Source organism: Dromaius novaehollandiae, chromosome 2 (genome assembly GCF_036370855.1).
Source record: "Dromaius novaehollandiae isolate bDroNov1 chromosome 2, bDroNov1.hap1, whole genome shotgun sequence".
NCBI classification, from domain to species: domain Eukaryota; kingdom Metazoa; phylum Chordata; class Aves; order Casuariiformes; family Dromaiidae; genus Dromaius; species Dromaius novaehollandiae.
Window position 1 is genome coordinate 19,251,021 of NC_088099.1, and position 27,835 is coordinate 19,278,855.

The 27,835-nt window shown below is 39.0% G+C and overlaps 1 protein-coding gene across 8 annotated transcripts in view; it reads right to left on the reverse strand.

Annotated features, from left to right (window-relative positions):
* Positions 1-27,835, reverse strand: part of MYO3A (myosin IIIA) — a 127,465-nt gene that overhangs the window by 41,331 nt on the left and 58,299 nt on the right. For all 8 annotated transcript variants that reach the window (XR_010387572.1, XM_064505900.1, XM_064505901.1 and 5 more), the window contains 10 exons: positions 25,136-25,235; positions 22,740-22,856; positions 21,560-21,664; positions 21,393-21,476; positions 19,572-19,774; positions 17,191-17,289; positions 16,973-17,087; positions 12,417-12,543; positions 11,204-11,414; positions 9,312-9,459 (listed from right to left, as the gene is read on the reverse strand). Coding sequence is in view for 7 of the 8 variants with exons in the window: in XM_064505900.1 (XP_064361970.1) it covers positions 9,312-9,459; positions 11,204-11,414; positions 12,417-12,543; positions 16,973-17,087; positions 17,191-17,289; positions 19,572-19,774; positions 21,393-21,476; positions 21,560-21,664; positions 22,740-22,856; positions 25,136-25,235 (1,309 nt within the window). In the remaining variant the exon portion in view is untranslated. The remainder of the gene's footprint in view (positions 1-9,311; positions 9,460-11,203; positions 11,415-12,416; positions 12,544-16,972; positions 17,088-17,190; positions 17,290-19,571; positions 19,775-21,392; positions 21,477-21,559; positions 21,665-22,739; positions 22,857-25,135; positions 25,236-27,835) is intronic.

The following is a 27,835-nucleotide window of genomic DNA, read 5'->3' on the forward strand; positions in this document are numbered from 1 at the left end:
TATTTAATCCAAAAAGTAGCATCCTTCTGACATTAAAAATAAAATTACCAATTTTGCAACATATCTTTGATATTTGACATCACACCTTTCACTTGTTACGGCAGAATTGCAAATGAGAATGAAATGGGAAGGTTGTCTACGTGGACCCCGCTGCTTGCAGATTATGGAGCTGGCAGAGAATTAACTTACTTACAGCACTCCCTTACATATAAGCAAAATACTTTCCTCAGGGACAGGACTGAATGCTGCAAAAGTTGTGCTTTGCTTTACATTAACCTAATAAAAGTTTGCCCCAGCATTCATTCCACTTAACTACAGGCACAGAAAAGAAGTGATTAATTTGAGAGCCCACATTTCTTTTCCAGCCCATGAACACAGAGATGTGTCTACTTGTCTCCACTGACTATAAGGAATCTAAAATAGTTTAAGACTATATTCATTACTTTGGCCCTTCTGTCTGCTCTAACAGACACCGTGAGCCTCATGCTGCTATGTAGACCATCCCTGTGAAATCTCTAGGCACACTCAACCTCTGTGTATGACAAAGCAGCCTATGAAAGCTGGGGAATAACACGGTAACTGTTGCACCACTGGGTCAGGCTGAGATCCAAAAGAATATTTTAGCTCCAACTTCTGTTTATGAAATCAAAGTTAGGAGCCAAATTGGCAGTTGCGGCTTTTGTGCTTTGTTAAATTTGGACTCCAAACTTAAAAAACCCTGGTGCAAGGGACAGTGGTGCTGAATGAATTGTGCTGCCTCCTCTTAGTCCTTTAAAACCTGCATGGTGTGGGGAAATCCATTATAAGATATAAATGCTTTCTTTGATTCAAGAAAATTATATGATGTCGTTCTCACAAGGTTTTGATGAAACCCATCCAGATTCAAAATAATTACCAGATTTCAATATAAAATGGCTAAATTAAATATCATATCTCATTTTAATCTACATACCTAACCAAAGGAAGAATTTAATTCCAGATTCTTATTTCTCATTACAGAACAGGAACAGCCTTTCCAGTTGTCACTAGAAAAATAGCCTTGTACAGAGGCAGACTACATGAATACTGTCAGCCTGAACACCTCCCCACAGGCATGGGTGAATGCCTATGGGTAGGTTATTTCCATAACCTCAACATGTAAAATACTGTGTATCTGATGTTATGTATCCTGGACTGACCAGTGCTGAAAATCACCACACTCAGGAACAGTATCACATCATAGGTTTAGCAATCCTATGATACCATTTACACAAACACTGACTTTTAAGATAATTTAGAAGAAAAAGAAATATCTATTCTCTATTTTTAGCAACATGGAATTTCAAAGTGCAGCCCTGGGTATTCCCTGTAAGGGCAAAACACCATCTATTGTCCTGTATTCATTCTGCAAATACAGCTCTGGGCCATATATAATTTTGGACTAAAGAAGTGTATGCATGAAGGGGAAAGTAATTATATTCCTCATAACCTTATTACAATAACCAGAAGGCTCCCCTTGTGAACCTATTTTTCCGTCTGTTCACCACATCTTTGTCATATATTTGTATACATCACTAACTTTGAAAAGATGATTAAAATCCAGCACAACCACATTAGGAGTACAATAGAGACAGTGAATGCTATGAGTAACATTCATAGAAAGGAATGGAATGGAATGACATGAAAGAAATAACATTCATATCATTTTTGAATACTGAGCAGTTCTTATGAACTTCATTCCTGATAGACAATTTTCAGAATCACTTGGTAGGAAGCTAAAGGAGAAACACAAAGCACTTCTCACTCTGGCTGTCTTATAACCAAAGGCCTATGGTCACCTACTGGAAAAAACAAACTTTTCCTTCAGGAAACCAGAAGCTGTTTTTCTTCATATATTACAGTTCTCTCATTTACTGCATCAGTGAAACAAAGACTAATACACAGATGATAACATGAGCAGCAATGGCAGCTTTTATTAGATCAGTGGATCTAAAAGTACATTATGAAGTTTGTTCAGAATTAGTATCTCCATGTTAAAGACCAGGTTGAGAGGCTCAGAGGTAGAAGCTGTCCTCAGTTTCTGCCCAGCATTTTTGCACAGTGCCTTATGAGGCACTGCATAACGCACAAGACATCAGAACATAAAATATTTGGTTTCCACTATGTTTTTTATTTAGGAAACAAAAAATCCAGTATGTTTTGATTCTTAATCGCACCAAGAGCAATGGCAGCGTATCAAAGGCCTCCAGGGTCTTTTACATGAGATGATTGTGCTTGTCTGTCTGCATATTGAGATTTGGCAACACAATCAACAGCTTGCTGACGGTGGTAAGAAAAAATGGGCTTTTGTTTTCTTTTGTTTTTAAAGATACTAAAAAAGTGTGCAAGTGCCATAGATTTATGTATTAGGCACAACATGGCACCATGTTCCTCCATCCCTGCCCTTCCACCCGGGATGGTAGGTTACATTCTATCTCACTTGTACAGGAGAGGAGAGAACAGAGAAGAAACTAGAGCTGTGCCAGAGTGAAAGCAGTGACAGTAGCAGCATATCCAGGCCTTTTGTCTAATCCATGAATTGCTGGCCTCACCTAACGCTTTCGATTAGTGCTTTTCGTCCTGCCTTGCCACTGAAAAATACAAAAAGAGGGAATGGTACAATATACCGTATTTTTGGTATGTTTATCATTTACTGAGCCACCTATATCACTCTGGCAAACATATGCCATTTACTAAGACATATGACATCCTTCATTAATTCTGTTAAGGCAGCTATGCCCCGGGTGCTCATTCCTGAAGGATGCTGGAAGAGTGCTCTTTGCAATTTGCCCATTTAAAAGAGCAGCTTTAAATGGTAACGTAGCTCTTAAGAGAGGCTGCTTAGGGAATGCCCTAAACAACGAAGCTTCGGATCTCTGACCACATCCTAACCTACTGTCCCCATCGCTTCTGAGGCTACATTTTTAGCAAGCCACTCTCCCCAGGAAAACAAAGCCGTGAACATTTTTCACTTTTTCCTCTTCTCCTATGCTTTCTGCCACTGAAGTGAGCTGCAAGTGTAATCGCATTGTCCATGAGTGAATCTGGCTTACTTTTAGCAGAGAATTATAATAATAAAAAAAGTTCCTTATAATAACAATCATTCAGATTTGCACATTCTTCCTTCAAAAACTCCGGGAAATGGACACTATCCCTAAGGATTAAGAAACGGGCTGTCTCAGACTATCAGGAAATCTGCAAGACCTTCTCTTGCCTTACTATCAGCTCCCAACATATCCAGGAAGAAAACATTAAACTTAAGTGTATGTATTGATGTTGACCTTCAAAGTAGCTTGAGGTGAGAACTGGGTTGTTATATAACCAGTCTTGGAACAAACCAATGGAAGGGAGACGTTGACACATCCATTACTTTATGCAGTGCCATTGGCAAAGCCATTTGCAAAAACGTGAGACACAGAATGCTCACAATATAAATGGAGAAGGAGCATTTGTTTCAAATCAGAATATATTTATATGCACTCGTTTTTTCAAATGTATTTCTGTAGTCTTGAAAAGTAACAACTTTAAGCCAATGGATATATCATTTCAACTTTCTTCTGTCTCAGTTTCCATATCCATAAACACAGATAATGATACTGTCTTAATGAGGGACATAGATATTCACTGAGCTATAGAAAAACTAGGTATTACCATTATTATGTCTATAGTGCATACAGATACAAAAAAGACATCACAGACAATGCTAAAAACATGTCATCTGCAACACAAAGTACAATTTAGCCTTGTGAATTCACTTAACATTTTTCTTCCTGGCTCAAGTTGCCAAAAAAATGATTTGCTTCCCCTAGTTATATAATCGTTACTTACTCGACTGACATATGTTAATTGAGAACTAGACTATGATCAACTGACTTGAGCCTTGACTTACCACAGGTATGTCAAATTCTATCTACTTTCATGTGGTATGGAATTGAACTATGGGAAACAGAAATGAAGAAATAAAGCACGTATAAGTTTTACTTCTTCTCTTTTCGGAATAGTGAAAAAAATTCAAACAAATTCCCCAATCTCAGGAACACTTTGTCCCAGATGTACTTGGGCAGATCTGCAGGGTGCAATGCAGTGTCATGTTTAAGATTCCTGAGATAGCACTGAGCAATCTGACATGTCTAGCTGGCATTGCACAGGGCTATGAAGAGATATTAGTCTGGGTCCCCAGAAGCAGGGTAATTCCATCTGTATGACAGGCAGCTTGGACTAACAAAAAGTCAATGCAAACTGAGTGACTGCTGGCATCAGACTTCTCCTAATCTAACTCCTGTCTTTCAGTACTAAAGACACAAACTCTTACATGTGTGTAAAGTCAGGCAGACACACTAGTGATGACTGGGGGCATCTTATTGGTTGACTTTTAAATAATTGATATGAATACTAACAAGAAGAATGAGCTGCTGAACTTGTAATTTCAACCTTCAAAAATTTTGAAAATATTTTCTTTTTCCATGTACAGAAACTTTAGAATGATATTTTATATTTTTCTGCAAATAGCTTTCTTCTATTTGTCTGCAGGGAGGGCCTGTATTGACAATTAAAGTACACTATTAGTGCTAACACAGAAGAATCCTTATGATGAACACACAAGATGCTGAAACCATCTACTTTCTCAAAGATTTTTCTTGTGACTTAAATCTGGAACAAAATTCTAGACAAGGAAAAAGTGATGTCTTATAATGACTATGAATCATACTGCAAATCATCCTCTGCCTCTGGGTTGTAACGAAGAACAATACATTTGTCACTTCCTAGTATGGAAACAGCAGAAATTTACACCTACACTTGCACGAACTTAATCTATATTGCTCATTTTACACTGCTGTAGTACTGTCTTCAAGAGGTCTACAAGACAATATAATGAAGTTTGATATAATCTGGTGTAGTGGTGTCATGTAAACTAAAAGTAGACATCTTGGATGGTATTACAGACAGGATGTAGACCCCTGTAACAGGAACATTAAGATTGGTATGAATGAAATATGAATGGCAATGTGCATACAAACACCAGAAGAAAGAGCAGAACAAGTCTTAGAATAATGGCCTGTGATTTGAATGAAAAACATCATTGTTCACAGCAATAAAATTGAGGAATGTGTTGTTTACATCAAGCCCAGAGGGCTTGGACTCAGATAAAACCACAGCCACAGACTAGTGAGTAGAAGGCCCTGTACTCTAAGAGGTAACTGCAAGGTTACAGTACATCACGTATGCCTTTCCCTTCCCTCCTAGCCCACCAAAGAAACAGACTGTAGTCATAAGGATCATATATTCCAAACAAGGAATAACAGATAAGGACGAGTACCTTTGCCTAAAGATTATGGTGGCTGAAGTAAGGAAGGTCTTGAAGAAAATAACTGCCCTGTAACAACTGCTGATTCTTAAAGGTATAAAAGATCTGTCCAAAAACTAGTTCAGCCAGGAGACCCCCAGAGACATGATGAAGATTCACTAGTCTCTTATTCTCTGCGTTGCTCAGAAATGGTCCTGGCCAGACCACTTGAACATACATGTTTTGGTGCTTATGCTTATGTGAGTCTGAGGATGTGAGTGAAATATCAATAAGAGAATGAGTGTGAGTCAGTAAAATCAACATACTTAGAAAATTCGTAAATAAAAGATCACTTTCCCCTTCCCTACGGTCTGTCTATTGTCATACTAATTTACTATAAGGAAAAACGGGTAAACTCTATGCTGCCAAAATTTGAAATCCAGTTTTTCCTCATCTCTCCACTGCAAAATAACCCTCTAATCCCTTTGCAGTAGGCCATATGCAAGAAGATCTGTATCTACTAGATGGTAAAACGACAAACCTCTACATTAATATGTATCTGTCCAAAACTTTCTTTAAAAGGATATTTACAAACAAGCGAAGGCAGATTACACTGGACAGGACTCAAGTCTAACGAACAGAAGGAATATAGGGACAATATTTGAACATACAGGGATGGAGTTAGGAAAGCCAAAGTCTATCTGGAGTTGAATCTGGCATGGGATGTGAAGGGTAACAAGAGAGGCTTCTACAGGTAACTCAGCAGCAAAAAGAAGACTAGGAAAAACATAGGCTCTCTGCTGAATGGGGTAGGGGACCTTATGACAAAGGACATGGAAAAGACTGAGGTACTCGATGCCTTCTTCACTTTGGTCTTTACTGATAGGACTTGCCTTCAGGAATCCCAGGTCCCTAAGACTAGAGGGAAAGAAAGCCTGGAACAATGAAGGCTTACCCTCTGTGGAAGAGGATCATGTTAGGGAATGTATAAACAGATTGGACAGACACAAGTCCATGGGACCTGATGGGATGCAAACAGGAGTAGTAAGGGAGGGAGCTGGCCGATCTCATTGCAAGGTCACTCTCGATAATCTTTGAAAGGCCGTAGTGATCAGGGGAGGTTCCTGAGGACTGGAAGAAAGCAAATGTCACTCCTATCTTCAAGCAGGGCAAGAAGGAGAATCCAGGGAACTGCAGGCAGGTCAGCCTCACCTTGACTGCTGCAAAGATGATGGTGCAAATAATCCTGGAATCATTTCCAAACAGATGAAGGATAAGAAGGTGTTTGGGAGTAGTCAGCATGCATTTATGAAGATAAAATCATGCTTGACCAACCTGACAGCCTTCTGCAATAAGATGAGAGGAGAGCAGTGGATGTTGTTGAGGATTTTGATACTGTCTGCCATGATATCCTCATAGACAAACTGAAGAAGTACGGGGCTAGATAAAGAGACAGTGGGGTGGACTGAAAGCTGACTGAACTGCCAGGCTTAAATGGTTTTGATTGGTGCCACAAAGTCCAGCTGGAGACCAGGCCCTCATAGTTGATGCCCCACCACCACCACCCTCAGGGTCAATACTGGAACCAGTACTGCCTAACATCTTCATTAATGACCTGGAAAATGGGACTGAATGCACCATCAGCAAGTTGGCAGGTGATGCAAAACTGGGAGGAGTGCTTGATACACCAGCTGGTTGTGCTGCCATTGGAAAGCTGGAAAGCAGCTTTGCAGAAAAGTCCCTGGGGGTCTTGGTGGACAACAGATTGAATATGAGCCAGCAATGTGCCCTTGTTGCAAAGAAGGCCAATAGCCTCCTGGGCTACATTAGGTGGAGCGTTTCCAGCGAGTTGAGGAGGGTGATCCTTCCATCTACTCATCACTGATAAGACCATATCAGGAGTGCTCTGTCCAGTTCTGGGCTCCACAGTACAAGACAGATACAGATATACTGGAGTGAGTTCAGCGAAGGGCCACAAAGATGATTAAGGGATTGGATCATCTCTCATATGAGGAGAGACTGAGAGAGCTGGGACTGTTTAGCCTGGGGAAGAGAGGGCTCTGGGGCATCTTATCAATCTGTATAAATACCTGATGGGAGAGAGTAAAGAAGAGGGGGCCAAACTCTTCCCAGTGGTGTCTAGTGAAAGGAGAAGTGGCAGAAAGCACCCCTTTTTTACTGTAAAGGTGGTCAAATACTAAAATAGGTTGGTCAAAGAAGTCGTGGAGTCTTCATGCTTGGCTCTTCTTTTCCCCACTGGAGACTATACTTAACGTAGACCAAAAGTTCAAAACGTGACTGGACAAGGTCCTCCACAACCTGCTCTAGTTGACCCTGCTTTGAGCAGGGTGGGGCTTGGACTAGATGATTTCCAGAAGTGCCTTCCAACCACAACTATTCTGTGATTCTGTGAATAGTAAAGTTAGAAAAGACAAATAGTAAAGAAGATTCAGATTCACACTGGGAATTCTGCACAAGCCATATGACTGGGCAAACCCTTGGACATGGGCAGGTGTCAATGGAAGGCCACAGTCTTGTAGTGAACAGAACTGAACATCAGTAATAGATACAGTAAGGTTTCTGTTGAATGAGGGGAAAAGTGCCCACTATGAAGATTCAGTCTGGTTACAAACATTCTCTTCTCTTATACTTCATGGACTACACTAGTAGTTGCTAATTGAAGCAGAGAGTAGCATCTTAGAAACTTCATGCAGAAGGTAGATTTACACTGCTTTCTAATGTGTTTTTCTCACTCATTCCTCTAGTCAATCAAAGATTTAAAAACAGGGGAGATCTCCATATTAATATACTAAGAAGCAGAATAAAAAATCTTATAAAAGGCGACAGTCTACTGGAGTGCCTCTCTGCAGCTGTCATCTCTATTCCTTTTAAGGACCACATCTCACCCCACCAAGACAGCCAACTAGTACCTGCTGATTTGCCAAATTAATGAACAAATGTTTGAGGAAGGGTGGGGCATCTGCATTTCTTGCCATGAGAAACAATCTGCTCAGTATCAGTTTTTTTGAGAGAGAAATGATGACCGCCTCACTCAGTAGAACAGGACTTAATTCCCTGATATGTGTGGTCATTACTTATCACACAACTTTATGTTATAGATACAGCCATACACTTCTATTTTTCGCTTTGCTTTCATCCTTAAAACAAGCAGTGATTAAAACTTACAAAATACTCTTTTCCTACTAAAAATTAAAGTTAGTATTTAGGAAGATTTTGGTCTATGGTTCTCAAAAAATAATAACATCAACAAAACAGAGAAAATTTGAATGTTGAGTATCCTGGTCATACAGCATTCTGCAATATTTTCAATGAATTTGATTTTTTTTTCCACAGACATGTTATTTTTTTCAAATAACATTATTGGATAATGACCTAAAGATGATTAATGTAATTTTCATGGAATTCTTTACAAAGTTGAGATGATCACTCTTTGAAGTTTTTCACTGTCCCCTTGAATTTCATTAACTTTCATGATTACAATTCTATTCCTTTGCTCTGTTACATGCCAAATTATTTAGATTAAATCCACCATTATTTAGCTTAGATAGTCTAGTTCCTGAATAAGAACAAAATAATTGAAAGATTTCCAGTTTTTAACAGTGATATTTCAGTTTTCATTATGCTTATTAGTAAGCTATTATGAATGCTACACTTTACAAATTATGTTACCACTCATTTACTTTTTTTTACTGTAGAACCATACATTACATCACTTGTTATTCTTCAGGAAAACAACGCTGCCTTTGCATCAGACTGATTATCACTGTATTCTGTTGCTTAGATACTGTAAATTTCAAGTTTAATACATTTTAGGTGGGCATTTCCTTGCAAACAGCAATCCAGCAGTGCTTCACATAATATATACTCAAAGACATTTGTTATAATCTGCAATTTACAACTTGTTATGGAGAAAGAACAGTGTAGTTTCTCAAGACAAGTTTTTTTATGTTCAGCAATACTAACCTTTACCAAAATATTGAAATCATACCTGTTCCCAAGCAAAGACATGTTGATTGAAGTAGAACTGAATCTGTTCATTGGCAATGTTGATGCAGAGTTGTTCAAAAGAATTTTTTTTGAAATTCTCAAAGCCAAAAATATCAAGAATTCCAATGTTCAAACCATCATCATTCCCACTGCAAAGATTAAATAAACTTTTTATGGTTGTATCTCAATTATTTTACACTGATTAGCTCCATTATTATTTCACAATAGCAAATAATAGGCCAAGTCTGTAAAGCAATTAAATAGGATGCATTTTGCTAAACCAGGTATACATAAATTCAAAGATGACTGTATTTGCAGACCAGATACACTGAATCATATATGGACAAAGTCAACTGATAATCATAGGGGATTTATAATTTTCTTTTTAAACTATTATCTATTAGTCATTAATCTGTTGTAAAAAGCTGACTACAGTGCAGAAACAACATGCAGTTCTTTTTGTTTCTCTTGTAATAAAACAGGCTTTACTCAATTGTACCTTCAAATTAAAGACTGCTGAAATTAAACATTATTCCTTCATACTATTTATCTGCAACAACTAAAATTGCTTATTTGAACATGACAGTCTAAAGAATGAATGTATAGAACTTTTATGCATCTAAATAACTAGTCTGAATATTAAGGACTGTAGTGTGGTATGAATTTACACCACCAACCAAATTCCAGAAAAGTACTACCAATAATAAACTAAGCTTGAAATTTTAGCCCAGGAATTCTGAGCACTATGTGATCATTTCTGCAACTTGAAAAAACATTAATACTTTTATTTATTGGCTGAAACAAAAAATAACACAAAGATACATTTTTCTAACAAACTGAGGCTGGCATTAGTATTTTTTACTAGTTAAATTTAAAAAAACACCACTTTCTACCCACAAATCCCATTTGAGCTATCTCTAAACATTGTTTTTGTTCATCAAAAGTACAGGATATTAGATATGTAGAACCTGCTTCAAGATACCTGTGAATGGCACTTGAGCCTCTTTGAGAAGCCAATTTGAAAAATAGAAGTGTTTCATTCTGGAGAGACCAAAAATACTTACCGATTTTGATCTGATTTTTGTAATCATTTTATCTGTTTGGAAATTACCTTTCATGGTGTATGAACTGCCGAAATTTGTCTGCCTGGTTCCTCTCCAGAGCTAATTACAATAAACCAGCAAATACAAATTGTTTTATTACCACAAAAACAAAGCAGACTTCTGGGTTTTGTCTTTCAACATTTCAGGTTGAACTTTCCACTTGCTCACCAGCACTGTGAGTATTCAATCTGAAAAGAGCTCTATCAGCAGCCAGAGAGGGCTCTGAACTACAGGACTTACAACGTAAACTGCATCAGTTCTTCTTTGATTAATTTGCCCAACATAGTGTATCCCCATTCCCAGCATCTTTCTTGTTTCTGTGTTTAAGGACAGGGTGGGCAGTAACCTCAGCAAATGGTGGTTTGGAAACCACTCATATATATATTTTGTAACAGCAGCAGCACAAGCAACAACATGGGTGCAAACGAGAGCAGAATTCAACCTATATAATCAACAGATGGATGTCAAGAGTTGACCCTGAGTACTATGAGTAAATAGGAAGAGAAAAAGGAAAAAGTGTTAATACGTAATTTCAATACAGTCATAGCTTACAAAAGGGCTAAGTAAACAACACACAGGAAAACAGCGAATGCCTGTACTATCAATATCTACTGTACTTTCACTAAATGCTATGAACAGAATAAAAACTTCTTTTTTACATAGTGTTGTCAAAAATAAAAAAGGATTAGAGAAAAAATAAAAGAGTTTAGTTAATTAAAATTAATGCTCTAGTGTAAAACGCATTATTCACACAGAAAATGTCTTTTAATTCTGGAAATGTTTCCTTTACCTTAAATGTTTGTCAGGCTTGAGTAAAGTATTGATGCGATTGACTATCCAACTAAAGAGACGCCCATATAGCGCTTTGGCCATGGCATCTCGGACATCGGTTGCTTTTTCCACAGTGTTGGGACGAATAATCGTTTCTCCTCGAGTCACTACGCAATGAGAGGTGAGGGCCTCCTGCAGTTCATCCGCCTGAATGCACAGCAAGGAAGCACCTAACAAGTGAAGTCATAAACATAGCTCAGAAACAGATTTTTGAAGGAAAAACACACATTGCTTTGGTCCAGGTTGCAAGTACAATGTGTTACGAGTAAGGGCCAAATCAAAGTCTTCAGCTGTGACTAATGAGGGTGTTCACATCAAACAACCGTCAGTATCTAATTTAGACACCAGTCTTCCCCACTTCCACTGTAGTCAATAAGAAAGTAATTCAACGCAAAGGCCTTGTTCACGTGTTCTGGATTGCTCTACGATAATTCCTCCAAATTGTCTATGGAGAAATACTAGGGAATCCAGGTGACTAGGTCAGGAGCATGAAAGTTGTGAGGTATGGATATTCCTCTCAGTTATAATCTAGCCCCTACAATCCCCTGCTATCTTTCTTTCTCCAGAAAAGAGGTGCGTCTTTCCCAGTTGCATAATGTTTTTCTACTTATGACAGGAAAACATGTAAGACAATAGCATGAAGACTTCATTTCCCCCTCCTTCCCCATAATTACTGAAAAAGAACAGTAACTTCCTTGAGTATCTTTGCCCTCTCCCTTCCTCTGCCTCCTTGCAACCTACAATGTAAAGTATCCCTTCCAAAGAATTAGTAAGCTGTATTTCAGTGTGCACAGGCAGGGAGCAAGTAATGAGGTTGTGAAAAAAAAAAAAAAGAAAAAAAGAAAAAATCAAAATGTTAATGAAGTTCTGCATAAAATGTTAAAAAAATCTTGAGAAAAAATAGGAAAGATTTTCTTTTCAGGCATCTCCAGTATTTGCCATGTTTCCTGAATGCCACTAGCTGGTTAATAAAATCAGGCAGATAATATGTAAACCTCCTTCCTTTTATATGTGAATTCAGGTGGACCTGTAATTAATTCAACTTCAGCATTTAATTATTCTTGCAAAATTTCCATGTGAATACAGTTTTCATTGATAACTCTCTTGCAATAAAAGACATTGGTTAATAAAACACTAAGGGAATATAATCTTAAATTAAAAAAAACACTCACAATTCTCAAGGGCTACTGGATTGGAAATGTTGCTCTTGTCAATCATATGTTCAGATACCACTGCAGAAAATTCAATGTTACCCACATTTAAAATGGCAGCCAGAACACTGTACACACTTCCAAGTTCCTGAAAAGTATATTAAAAAGATGTAACACTTAATAGCCTGACAGATTTGTCACTTTGGTTTGTGTGACCAGCATGCTATTCTGTCTAGCACATTGTTTCCTACACCCAGAACAATCACTTTCTCTCACTTGTCTGCCACATACCCACTACTTTTAGGACTACTTTCTTTAGCAATTTTTCCCTATTCTGTACTTGGCACAAGTCTCTTTCAAGCGTAAGATCATCCAAAGAAGGCAAGACAAACCATAGCCTAATCTCTCTTCTATACGTGTCTACAGGACAGGACTGACATGGGATAGGGGAAGCACAGAACAGTGGTGAGCATAATCCTCTTACACGGAAGGAATTCAGAGGTTATTTATATCCACCCTTCACTGTGTCTGCAAGCACAACCTCGACTAAAATGGTAATACCTAGATCAACAAACATTTCAAAAATCTCCACTTAAGCTTCTTGGATCATGCAAACAAAGGTGCTCCAAATGATAGCTCTGCTGCAGCTCCCACTGACATCAACGGAAGAAGAGTATCGCTGGGAGAAGAATGAGACCTCACATGGCTGTGATCTGGCAAAGCCATTAACCCTATAAAATGTCATTACAGAACTGTGTACTCACTAAAGCACTTTGGCATGTACTTTGTTGAAGCATGTGCCTGGGTTCTACAGATTTCAAATGATTTAGTAGGTTCCAAAAAGGAATTCTGCCTTCAAATAAGGCTAATACTAGTCTGCACAGTAAAGTGATACATACAATAAATGATTTTAAGTACTTATACATCACAAAATCATACTCACAATTAATGAAATAATGCTTTCATTGCAGGTTTGAACTGTGAACTTTCAGCTGTGAATTTTCATATGAACTGTGAACATTTCTCTGCATCCTTTATGATCTCTGAGTATTTTCTAAGGTATTTCTGTAAAGCAGCTAGGTTTTAAGCTAGGAATCCGGGATACTATATATTCCAAAGCAAACAGTAATAGTGTATTTTGTAAGTAGTAGTTCCATAAGTTTTATAGTAGTTTTATAAGAAGCAGTTTTGTAAGTTTGATTAGTATGGACTTTCCATAATTCTACAGCATTTTACCCTAATATTTTGTAGTTTGCTGGTACGGTGTCAGGCATCATTTACTCGGATAAAATCCTTCATTGCTCTAAAAGACCTGATCTTTTTAGCACTTGCAGAAGTTAATCTAGCAGTTAATAAATTACTTATTCCAGTGACAGCAAGACAAACTAGATAAGCTCACTCTAAAAAATCATGCTCTGTATAATTGGCTCAGAGTTTGTCTAGGTTTTAAGCAATCTTCTTCATTTTAAGCATAGGAACACAGATGAAATGCAAAGAAATTGATAGCTTGACTTCTGCCATTATGTTGTACAATATGTATAGCTGCTGACATTTTTGTGCCCTTTTTCAGTGCGTGTTAAATCTGGGTTGATCTGTCTCATACAGAATGGTTCCTGCTCACCCCAGGCAGTCCTTTTTTATTAATTTTGCCATGTGGCCTGAAGTAAAACAGTGTGATTTTAAGACAGAAAGTACTGACAGTAGAGTTACCATTAAGGCTTGTCAGCCAGTTAAAAATAAATTTAAAAAGAAAAAAACAACATTTAGGCCCAAAATTTAATTGGAGTCAAGAAGGTTTTCTATCCAAGTTTTTCTGCTGATAAAATACACGCACATATAGAAATATACCTCTGTACACTGGATGAATGTCAAAGCATAAGGCTGCATTACTAAACAGTTCACTTAGAGAAGGAACTCATTCAGCATAGATACAGATTAGATAGATATAGACAGATGAGACAGATTATAGATTAGATAGATATAGATATAGATTCAGTATAGATACAGTATCTTTCTCTCACTGGAAGGAAACAGTGTCTGCACAAACACACTTAGATTTCTGGAAAACAGCCACCACCCCACTGTGTGGACACCATGAGTTCACCTGGAAGTGCTGGGACGCATTATGCAGGCACAGTCCAAGAACTCATCAGACTGCTGCCACCATTTGGAAACAAGTCAACCATTCCTCCACTGTTGGCAGCCTTCTCTGCTAGCTGCTCTGGAAGCAGAGGAGGTAATGCCTCCTTCACAGCTCTTGAGAGATTTACACGGAAAACCCATGCAGTCCCATTCAGTTGCCTTGTATCCTATGTCAGAACCTCAACAGGGGAAAAGACTTCCCTACTTCACTCTTGCAATCCATCACTCATCCTCAGACAGGCTAATATACCTGTGGAGAAGGTAAGACAGGGCTAACATGGATGGGGCTCACATGTTCTTGGAATTCACTTGCTTATGGTACTCAACCTAGGTCTGAGACTATGAGGAGTCTACAGGTAAACAGTTTTTCACAGACTAATGACATGGTGGCTTATTGAGTTAGTCAAAGAAGATGCATGCTAGGAGTACATATCATGGCCAATGACACAATTCTAACTGGATCTTCAAAATATAAGGACAGTCTCTTTCTCTTTTGGATGGATACCAGTCCTGTGTTGTTGCTATCCATCAAACTGAACAAAAGAAAAGGGAACACAGACAGACTTGCTACTTTACACAGTATTAATCAGGGCTTATCAATGTCTTCAGTGCTGTGACAGAACTGACATCAGCTCTGAAGAGCTGGTTTTAGAAAGGTGAAAGTGCAGATTGGGCAGAGGGGAACCTCATGAAGTTCAATGAAGGCAAGTGCAGGGTCCTGCACCTAGGGAGGAATAACCCCAGGCAAGCAGGTCTGCAGAGAAGGACCTGGGAGTCCTGTGGACAGCAAGTTATCCAGGAGACAACAGTGTGCCCTTGTGGCCAAGAAGGTCAGTGGTATCCTGGGGTGCATTAGGAAGAGTGTTGCCAGCAGGTGGAGGGAGGTTATCCTCCTCCTCTACTCAGTCCTGGTGAGGCCACATCTGGAGTACTGTGTCTAGTTCTGGGCTCCCCAGTACAAGAGATACATGGAATTACTGGAGAGAGCCCAGCATAGGGCTATGAAGATGATTAGGGGACTAGAGCATCTCACTTATGAGGAAGGGCTGAGAGGGCCGGGACTGTTCAGCCTGGAGAAGAGAAGACTGAGAGGAGATCTTATCAATGTATACAAATATCTTAAGGGAGGGTGTCAAGAGGATGGGACCAGACTACTTTCAGTGGTGCCCAGCAACAGGACGAGAAGCAACGGGCACAAACTGAAACATGGGAAGTTCTGTCTGAATGTGAGGAAAAACTTCTTTCCTGGAAGGGTGACAGAGCACTGGAACAGGTTGCCCAGAGAGGCTGTGGAGTCTTCTTCCCTGGAGATATTCAAAAACCACCTGGATGTGATCGTGGGCAAGGTGCTCTAGGTGACCTTGCTTGAGCAGGGGGGTTGGACTAGATGATCACCAGAGGTCCCTTCCAACCTAAACCACTCTATGACTCTGTGATGCACAGCTCTGAATAAGCATGTGGAGGAGAAAGAGACTGAACTTCACTGTTACTGCAGCTTAATGCAAAAGGTGTATGGAGGAATAGATAGCTGAATAAATCCATTCAAAGATTTGATGAATCAAAGATGAATAAAAGTTCAAAGATTTACATTGAAAGAAGCTGGAAAGAAGAAACCAAAACATATGCAGTCTGAAGCACTAATGCTGTACTTCAGAGATACTGTATGGATCATACTCCCACTACCATGTGTGATTAATAAAGTCAATGGTAAACTACAGCTGTGAAGCATCACTTCTCCTAAGAAGTGAGAACAAGTGTGCAGGACAGGAGCAGGGTTCCTTTCCCTGCATCCTAGCTCAGAATTCCAGAGGCCTGTTTTTTATTGTAATTATACCAAATACAGACTGATGAGAGGGGTCCAATGGCCAGCAGAGCGATGATATGAGATCATAAAGAAAGAATGGGTTCAGTTTATGTTCAGTGTTCGAATTCACCCTAAAGGGATGTGTACTCACTCAGCTTTGACCCTGAAGTCATGAAAATATACTGAATTCATCAAAACTCAGATCGACTCAGTGAATTTTTAAAACTCTCACCATGGACTTCATCTTAAAAAAGAGATAAGGCTCATATTCACAAGCCTAAAATTATAGGCTAACAAACAGTCACAACATTGTTTTCTATGTATTTAATTTGCAAAAGCCTTTTGCCCTCATCACTCAGCTATGCTGTGTTCACTGATTTCAACATCTTGTTGACTAATACCATTCTATTAGTTTATCAATACCTTGATACCTTCAAAAATTAAATATAGTGATATAACAGTAAATTGAGCATGCAATATCCTAAAACATAAACACTGCTAAAGGAAGAAAAATAACAAGGGAGATTATTTGAATGTTTTATATAAGTTTCTGCTGAGCAAGGTACCTATTAAAGTTCAAAAATAAAAGAAAGAAAGAAAAAAAGAAAGAAATAGGCTTATCAACACTCACCTCCAGTGTAAAACCTATGACTTTGAAGCACTGTTCAATTAACTCGAACTGGGACTTATAAAAGCTATTGTTCATAAAATCTTGCACTATTCTGAAATGATCATTTTGCAGATATCTGAAAGAGTTGACAGACACAAAGTCAGAATGTAAATAAGATTGAGAATTCAGTAACACTGCAATTTTTAGTAATTAATATATGTAAAAATAAACTGCATTACCTGGGAGGTCTATATTCTGGCAATTTATAATGTGCCAATTTTTTCTTTTCTGCGAGACCAGCATAAATATAATAAAATATATGGAAATTTTTCTCTCCTCTGAAACAATAGAAACAACAAACTGGGTTAGTAATGTAACAACGTTACATTTACTGAAGACATAGATGCTATTATTAAATGTTATTTTAACAGGCAAGACTTCCATCTCATGCAATGCAAACTGACAGAGGGCTCTGAAATCAGCTGTATTTCCTAAGTTCATGTGAACTGAACATCCTTGCTGTAGCACAGTGTGTTTGTTTTGAAGCTGCCCTTGTGGCTGCTCTGTGCCAGAAGCAGCTAAATGCCACCCTGCCTTTGATGCAGTTGGTAGATGCTTGGTCAGATCTTGTATGCTGCCTCACCCTCTCTGATTAATTGGGCAGTTTAACCTGCAGATTTTTAAAAAAGCTTCTGCCCATTACAGAGCTGTGCACTTCTGATTCATTTAGTCCAGCATGTTTACCGAGTCCTTTAGCCCTGAACCAGGAAAGCACGTGAGTAGGCACTCAGCCAAGGGCCTTATGACTTGTAAAGCTTTGCCTAGAAGTTAGGTGCCCAAACCCAGGACAGAAGACTTACTCGCACACCCAAGGTTCTTGTGTATCTTATGAAGAACATTTAGATGTTTAGGTGGGAATTCACAACTACCACTGAACACTGAGATGCCCAAATTGGTCACTACAAAAGGGCAAAAACGGATTGTGCTGAAACTTCTCGGTTCTGCATGAGCTGCATGAGCTCCTGCATGAGCTCCTGCGGCACTGTTACAGGCTTCTGCGAAACGAGTTCAGAGCCCAGTGCACTGCTCCCTGCACAGGAAGAGTTTGGTACCAACTTAGTTTACATATTTTACTGCAGACAGTCACTGGATAGAAAACAAGATTAATTTAAGGAGCAGGAGTCGATCCCCGTATCTGCTCCCTCAGTGCCCTGTGACTCCTCACTGTGTCCTGATGGTTTGTGGATTGCCTTGGAAAGGTGGGAGACGCAGGCTCAAAATCGCTTAGTGTGAAGTGGGCCTGGAACTTGGGTCTCCCATTTCCTGGGGAATTTGGTCACTGGTTTCCTGCAAAAAGTCATTCTTACTCTCCAAATGAGATTGGGAGTCATGTTCTCCCAAAAGAGCACAACAGACTCCCCGTGCAGCACAGGTACCAACATGCCAGTTCCCTGCACTGGCATGGCCATATGGACCAGCAACACGAGGAGCTCAGCAAAGAGGCAAACGCACTGCTGAACGCAAACAGCCTTCAGGTATCCTTGGAAATTTATGCTTCAGTCTTCAGCCTCCTACAGCGCCCTCACACTAAAGAGCTTGGTGGCATTTTCCTGTTATTTCAGACATCTAAACACCTACCTAAACAGCATTTGAGGAACCTAAATGGTTTGCTGACTTCCTGTCTCAGCATGCGGCTAAATACAAACACCAACTGACAGCAACAGAACAAACCCATGAAAAGTTATGAAAACGTGTTATGTTTTTTCTGAAAAAGCAGCTTCTGTGATTATGTTCAAATGGGGAAAAACAGCATTTCATAAAACTGTCTCTAACTTTAAACTGTCTATTAAATCATTCTAAATGATACTTAGATGTTTTATATCACAAAGGTACAACAGGCAACAAGGTCATGCAGAATTATAACAAGAGTAAAAATGCGTACAAGATCAGCAAGGGGTAAAATTTAAATCAGTGACAAAATTCCATATCCAAAACTCTATTTTTCCTGTTGTTATTATGACAGACATAGAGCTGCTAAAATATTTTTTTTCTGAATATGCTATATATTAGGATAGCAAATACATTCCAAGAATTTAAATTCATTGGAAATGCCATTTAATTTCTCTATCATTTTGCATTAGGATACATAAACACATGACAGAGATGGATGAATACAGGCTCATAATACTTTTTAAACCGTATTTAACTAGATGCTCCAAAACTAAAAATTGCAAACAAAAGCTATAATACTAGAGGAAACATAAAGGAATTTAATCCAAGATCCATTAATATGTATTAATATTAAAAGCTTGGTTCAAACTTCCACAAAGAATTTTATAATTAAACTATTACAAAGTTTTAAATTCTTTACACATTCTGGTGTCCTTTTTATATATCACACATGCATTTTATGGGATTTCTTAAAATAATGAAATAAACAATGAAAAAATATGGAAGTATTTTTCAGTTAGCTTACAGATTTATAAGCTATTCATATGTCATTAATTAGAAGAAATTCCAGTACCTTGTTTATCCTTCTGTTTTGTCCCAAGATAATTTCCTGCATTACAGACCTATTCTGTAAACTCTAAATTAGGTCAAATATTATTTTTATACTTACACTGCCTGGTGGACAACTCTGGACTTTTCAAGGAGATACTCTGAAATCTGAGCTCCTACTACAGTGCCACCACAAGTAAATTTCATTTCCAAATACTTTCCAAATCTGCTGGAATTATCATTGATGATAGTGCCTGCGTTTCCAAATGCTTCTACCAGGTTATTCACTTGCAGGATCTTCTCCTGTAGAGTCCTGTTATTAGCCTAGTTATGAAAAAGATTTTGCTGAAAGTTATCAGTAATCATCCCAATATGTCCATTCTTAAATGTTTCTTTCCACTTATAGTCAGTACCATGAAGTGTGACTTTTATTATGTATTTTTAAAATTCACATTTAGACCTAAGAATAAACATCAGACTTTGAACAGGGAAAGAAAGACTGAAGAGATTTCTTTCTTTCTTTCTTTCCTGTGTCAATGAGCAAAACCAATACAATGAAATCCTTACCTACATGTCTAGCCTGATGCACATGACCTCAATGGGGTTACTTCAATACCTCAAGTTGGACATAAGCTTCAGCACACAAAAGAACAAAGGAGGGCATTAACTATTATTTATTTACTATTTATTCTGCCACCCACCTGACATGCTGGCAGCTTTGTTATAGTGAATGAACACCTCAAGGTACAACTGTTAGCAAGGTCAGGCACATCTCACACCTGTGGTACCTTAACTCATTAGTATACATGACTACAGTACTGAAGGTGCTGTGGCACAGGCTAACAACTCTAAACTATGCCTGCATGAGTGTTAGATCATGTTCTCCTCTTTTTCACTGAAATTGCAAGTGCATGAACTAGTTCAGAGCTAGCTCACATGTGCCCATCTCAGCATGTCTCAGTAAGTAAGTAAGGAACACAAGTGATTTCACAGGGAAAAAGATTTCACCTTGTATGGACAAATGCAGTCTTTGAGTTTTCATCAATCACACTGACCAATTAATTTTTCTCTTTAGATGCTCAGGTCTCTACCTTTCCATGGATTTCAGAAAGACATGCTCCTGCAGGCTCAAAGGCATCAAAACACAATGCAATCAGTTGTTAAAAGTCTTCTTTCTCCCACTGAATGTGCCACTGTTTATATACACCTACTGTTTGATACATCAGACTTTCCCAAGCTGACCCAGATGTGAATATCCACTATACTTGTGAATAAAAAGGCACATCATCAGGCCAGTCATTCTAGTGTGAAAAATATGGAAAGAAAGGCATGTATATACCATGAAACCTGTCAAAATATAGCAATCTGCAGAATCAATGGCTGGCTGAAAGTGGTAACACACAGATAAAAGCATAGTGGCAGTAACAGAGCTAATCAGTTCATGTGCTTCATCATCCTGAGATGGCCAGCCTGCTTTTAGGATCCATGTTAGCATCTGCTTATTGCTGCACTGTACCATATGGATTGCCCATCTTGCTTGTAGCTGACTTGGGAAATGTAAAAATGGCATTTGATTCAGCCAATTATGTTGGTCACTTCCCAGAATGACCATATCCCACTGACAGCAGTTCAGTTGTGGAGGGAGGTGAAATCTAGAAGATAATTTTATTTAGTACAGTTTGGGTGACTTGAACACAGTCAGAGAATGAAGAAGTCACAGGCCTCACTGCAATGGGTACTTCCTCACAGAAATACTTCCAAATGACCCTAGTTCAGGACGGAGGAAGGGGTAGGTGGATCATCATCATGTTCCAGTCTGTCCTTACAGTAGTTCTCCAGAAAATATATTACAGTCTTGGCCCATTACCAATGCCCTGTCTCTATTCAGTCAATTAGGTCTCAGATATCAAAGCCTCACAGGCACATCCCCTTTGAAACGTACCTTGCCCAGGACAGTGAGCTGCTGAACCAGAAGATGGGCACTTTGCGTCTTGCCAGCTCCACTTTCTCCAGAAATAACGATACACTGTAGAGGACAAGAGCATGAGTTTGAGCTCACTGCATATCTCTCAGCCTACAAAAGGTATACATATGACACTTGATCTTTACCTGATCCGAGTTGTATGTCACCATGGACTGATATCCTATATCAGCAACAGCAAAAATATGAGGAGGGTTGGCAGTCCGTTTGGCTCCAATATAGAGTTTGGAATGCTAAGTGTAAGAAAAATGAAAACATTACCTGTGTTTCCTTGACATCTCCTTTTGCACTATTTCATTGGATTCTGTTCTATTTTCCAATTAGTGCACAGCATGCCGAGCCTGCCAGCCATGATGCTTTCCACTTCACTGTCCTATTACTGAACTATGTCATGGATCTGTGTGTGTATAGTACTAGAAGAACTACTAAAAAAGAGCAAGCACAATTTTGTATCATGTCAACCCTGTCTATGCTATGAAACTCAAATAATTAGACCAAAAATTAGTTACCAGACATAAAACACCTACTTATAATTTCATTCTATTTGCCCTTCATATCATCATGGTATTTTTGAATAATATTGATGGCAAAACTCAGAGATCTTTTCTGCAGCTGCAGTAACTGCTAATAAATAATGGCAAATTTAATATGACCCAGGCTTTCACACCATAAGTCACCTTTTAATAAACAACGTGACCAACATTTTGGGGAGTTCATGATGAATTTCATTGTTCTTTTTGCATAAGTAAGAATATTTATGTGTATTACATAACACTTCATATTTATGTTTATGTGAGTGGGTAAGATCCACTTACAGATGTGGACAGATGTGTACACATACTACTTTTGAACTAGTTGCCCTTGGCTTCCTTTACACTTAGTGAGGTTCTAGTCAACACAGCTCATGAAGTCTAGGTGCAGTTTATCTCATCCTAAAATCAAAGATGAAAGTTGGTAGAACAATGACCTCAATGTTCTTTTTTTTCTATCTATTAATTATAATGCATGACTAGCTCAGAGGTAGCTACCTGAACTTTAGACATGATGTAGACATGTTCTACACTGTAGACATAAAGGTACCTGAGAAGGACCTTTTCCGGGGGTGTCTGGTTTCTAGGCTGAAATTCAGCACATAAGGATGTGTGCCAGCATGTTATGGAAGGGGCAATCATATCGGTAATTCTGTTGTTCAGAGTAAACTCAAAGAAAACCTCACTAACAATAATACTTCACATTTAACCTGAACATTCATATTTTACTGGAAATCAGTACGAGAAGAACAAGAAAACCAAACCTAGACTTTCACACCTGTGAAGAATAGATGTCTATGTTCCGAAATGGATTGACAGCGATGAGGATGTCCCCTACATATGTATAGATCTGATCCTTGGCATAACCCTTCTGCAACTGCTCCGTTACTGTATTCTGATGGAGAAAGAATAGGAATACTGTTTCTCAGGAAAAAAGAATATTAGGAAAATGTATAAAACAGAAGAGAGAGGGGGAGAGAGAGGGAAGATACTAATGGTCAGGAATACATATCATCTGGATCACAAGTGAGTGCTACTTTCAGACTGGCATTCATAATTTCTTGTGTCCAGACTTTGAACAAGACATATATTTACAGATCTCCAAGTGGCTACAGAAATGTTAACTAATAAGTAGTGTTTAATTCAGCTAATCAAAGGTTTTTATGTGATAGTCCTGTCTTAAATTCTAACTCTACAACTTCATGTAACTCATCGGGCAAGAGCTATATGCTTAAATTCTTATCTGTCATTGCAGCTTCTCTAAGATTACACTCAGTTATTTCAAGTCACAGATGTTACACTGATAGGATCCTATCAGTGTAAGCAGATAAATATGTTCGCATATTAACAATATTAACAACCAGTCTCTGTTGTGACTGTTCTTTGATGCTGCAAAGCAAATGCTCCCTAAAACAAGAGAGAATAGGGGCCCACTAGTGGCATACTCAACTTCTTGACGTACTTTTCCTCAACCTCTTCTACATATAGAGCTGGGGTGAAGTTGCCTGGTAAGCTTTCCAATCAAAACAGGCAATAGCTCTGGCTGAAGAGATTCAGAGCAGTCCTTAGACTATTCCGAGTTACATATGAAAATGCTTAGGCCTTATTTCCATTGGAGCAGAACCACAAGCAGCAGAGGAATACAAAAAGCATTGCTTTCCCTCCACCTCCACCTGTTCACAGTGATGTGCGTAGTGTTTTGCTTAATGCAGTGGAGACCTGAATCCTCTGCAGCTGAAAAAGTTACATTACCTTCACAGGAAAATATAAGAAAGAAACCCTAGTTTTAAGCTTTCTACTGACTTGATAAAATCTTCCCATTCTGGTTCTGAACCATAGCTTGCTTTTGGCCATAACCAGATTTACATTAACAAATATTTGTTAGGGGAAGGTCTGCCCTTTTTAAAGTAATTTCTCACAGCAATAGCCAAAATCCTAGGCGGCCTCCTGCTTTGCTCCTCTGGTGGGGCGACTTAAACTGAAAGAAGATTTTGAATGAAGGAGATACTTTTGAGAAGCTGCCACTTACATGTGAACAGGGTTATAAACTGGATTGGATTTACAAAAATATCACATAGTCAAATGATGCATTGAGAAGGCAGGCTTCCTGAGGGCTTTCCTGAGAATGCTCCGCCTCTGAGGAGATGGGATATACTTTGGGCTTGTCTTGTTTTCTGGCTTCTCTTTAGCTCAGCTTGTTTATACGCTTCACGGCAAAAGATCAAAGCCAGTATTGATAGCAAATGGCTACTCCTAATACTTAAATCTGAGCCTTGTAGGTGAAAAGTCTGGATTAGTTCAGCTAGCTCTTGGAAGGTGCAAAGTGCTCTGAGGGCTGTGAATACTATGCAGTTTACCAGGTCAAGAGCCACATCTAGTATTCTGGACTGACAAAGATGCAATATATCAGAAAAGTTTCACAGATAGGGAATGTGAATTATAGCCTGTATCAGTCCATGGACAGCTCAGTAGAGGAAGGATGACAGATGCTTGCAACCACTGATGGCCTCTAAGACCTGTAGATAAAGTGCTGTGGCCTGATTCTTCTTTCTGCTTTGAAGCATAAAGCTATAACCACAGCAGACTTCCCTCCTCCTTCATGCATGCTCCCCTGCTCACAGTGGACTCCTTTTCAGACTTGGACAAACCAGTGAGATTTGTATCAAAATTTCTGTTATCAACAGAAGGCATTGTTAAGTCACAAGCCTCAGCTGACATAAATTGATCTCAATGGATTTCCACACCAAAGTCAGAGAGAACCCAACCTATGAGGTTATGGAGAGCTAGTTCAGGACTACTTTAGATGTCTAACCAACACATGAGCAGGTGCTTGTTCTTGAAGGTGGACCAATTTAAGGTTAACAGATCTTCGCCAACTAGATACTTAGCTGGAATAAAATCTAGTGGTATAGATCCAGGTAACCAAAAGGTGCTGTAACACTGTACAGTCTGAGGCTCTAACTGCAGAAGATGTTTTAGCATTGAGTTGAAACCACTCTAGACACAGCAAATCTTATCTAAAAAGTTTGCTGTAAACTGGTAAAATGCCATTGTACACTTACACAATAAAAGTGCGACAACAGAGTTGAACTTGAAAATCAACAGCCCACCAATGTATTTTAATACCTGATCCCCCCACTCTTCAGGAAAACTTGAAAAATGCAAGTGTCTTACCTCATCCAGTACTTCCAAGGTTGCTAAATCATCTACCTCTTCCTGGTTTGAAACTAGTGACTTACTGTAGTTCCCTTTCTTTGTATGAATACGTTCAAATCTAGAAAAGAAAGACATACAACTTCTTGATGTAAGAAAACCCAGAGTAGACCTTGCATCTGTAAACATCTTGAAAGCAATTCAGTCAAAACATTCCAGCTTTCCATTGTTCTGAATTCAAACACATAAACATTTGAATAACAGGACAGGATAAAATATTTTAATGAGGTACATCTGGATTTGACCATTGAAAATCCAGTCTGATCCCACAACTGATACCATGAAGAACTTTTTCATTGCACAGACTCCTGCATGATCAAATCCCTGCATCAGCTGCAGGACAGCAGGTATGCAGTACAGGGAAAAAAACAATAGTTATAAAGCATAGAACAGTCAAACTCTGGCCCTTGCCTAGAAAAAGAAAAATTACTCAAATCAATATTCTGGACAGGACAAAACTAGGGGTGTACAATGGAATAGTACGGCAAGAATGATGTAGACGAAGCATTCAGGATGGAAAGATTTCTAGGTCAGTAAGGACAGTGCTCTAAAGCTTGGCTGAGATGGTCACTCTGCAGTTAAGTGCTACAGAACAACCAGAGTAAGTGAAATACATACTGACTAAGAAGAATTTTCTTGGATTCTACCAGAAAAAATTGTACAAAACAAGGAAACATTTCAAAACTTCAAAACCTTTTCTTATCACGGTGAAACGTCAATAAAATTTGACTTAAAGTGAAATTTTCTTTTCTTCTTTTAATGAAAAAAAAAAAAGAATCTTATGCGGTCTTATCAAGAAAATTCCCAAAGAATTGGATTATTCTCTATCCATGAGAAAAAGCATTGCTAAAGAAAGTGAAAACAGTAGCAAAGGCAAGATTTATAATTCACATTACTTATACTTGCTTTAAGAGACAGGGGAAAATCAGGGAAAGGAAAATTGGAAGACTAACAGCAGAGTTCACAGACTAAATCAAGCTGAGATGTGTAGCACAGAAACACTACTACATAAATCAGACCTCCTGGTATGACCTTGCTCCCCTAGATACTGTATGTAGAAAGGCAGCTCTCAAACACACATGGAGTGTGTAATTTGGTAAAACTGAAATGGCAGTGAAACTGTGGTGTGTGGAAAACTATCACTTTTTACCTTGACTCCAGACAGGTGAAACCCTTTATTTAATTTTGACATTTGTATATAAGGCAAGAGTAAAAGCAGACAGGTGTTTTCTACCCAGGCAAGACCTTTAATATACAGTGAACAGAGGACAGGAGAAAGAGGGCAGCTGCACCAAGGTGGAAAGCTGGAATCATCATACTGATAGGGCAAGGTAAGAGCCTCCTGAACCCTCATGGTAAGATTTACTACAGAGTTTAATAAATAAGTTTACTACAGAGTTGCACCTCCTCCACTAACATCACCCACATCATGGGTGCTGCTTCAGTTCACCGATGCAGGTGCAGAAAGGCAAGCAGGCACCCACTTAGCAACAGTTAGTGATCCCCAGAGTTGCACTGGGGCTGGAAGAAATGAGCACAAATGATGCCCTCCCAAATTATGAGTGCGATCAAGACCAGAATGATGGAAGTGCAGGCACATGTGCACTTCATACAGCACTTCTTGCAACTTCTCTTGAGTACAATGATCATTCCCTGAGGGTGAGAGAATGACTCGTCCTCAGCCCGGTGCCAGTAACGGAGCAGTTTCTTCCTCCCTTAGGCAGGTGCCAGGTACCAGTGGAATTTCTCCATTGTCCATAGTGCAAAGGCAGGAGGTCCAGACTCACCACAACTGACTAATTCTGCAACCTTAATTTCAAGTCACAAACAGGTAAGACTTCACCGCACGAGCCAACACTTCTCCATGCTCTCTGTGCCAACAGCCCAGCCCAGTGTGGAGGCTAAGGACGTGCAACAACAATGTGGTGCCACAGGGTCTACACTCCCTCAGTGGAAGGGAGGGATCAAGTCTTGCCAGTTTTACCCCCAAATATTTTGCTGACCACTCTCAAATAGTCAGTCAATCATTGTGATCTTGGAGCTGCATGCGAAAGCAATCAGTTTCCAAATATTGTCTTTCCTTCAGTATTTAATACAGGACAAAAAGCTAGTTGTAGATTCAGTGGTAAGGATGATGGTGAGGCTTTGCCACAGGTAAAAAGCAGTTGGAAGACTATGTAGTACAGCACCAGAGCTTCATCACTGCCTTGCAACACACAACATACAAGACATGGGCCTACTTCCATAAGAGCGATGCTAATAGACAAGGAAATATTTAGGAAAAGAGGTCTGTATATGTGTGTGAACAGAGGCTGCTTTTGCTCCAACAAATCCATAACTGGGTTGTAATTTGGTATGTGTTTAAATATGCTCAAGCAGAAAACACACAGGAATACAGACAAGTAGCATCCAGAAGGATGGGTCTGATGTAAAGCAATTACATTTCTCCTAGGTCCAATTTTTTTCAGAATTCTTTCCTTTAGAATCCCTTTGTACTACAAGAGCTGTCCTGGTAGCACTATATCCTTGCAATAACACTGTGAGACAATGTTTGATCTTATGTACCCCCAGATTACATTAAATAGCATTTGGTAATACTAAGATTTAAATGAACTCTTCAGCCTTGTGTGGTCTGCTGCTCCTTGATTTGCATTTACCAGC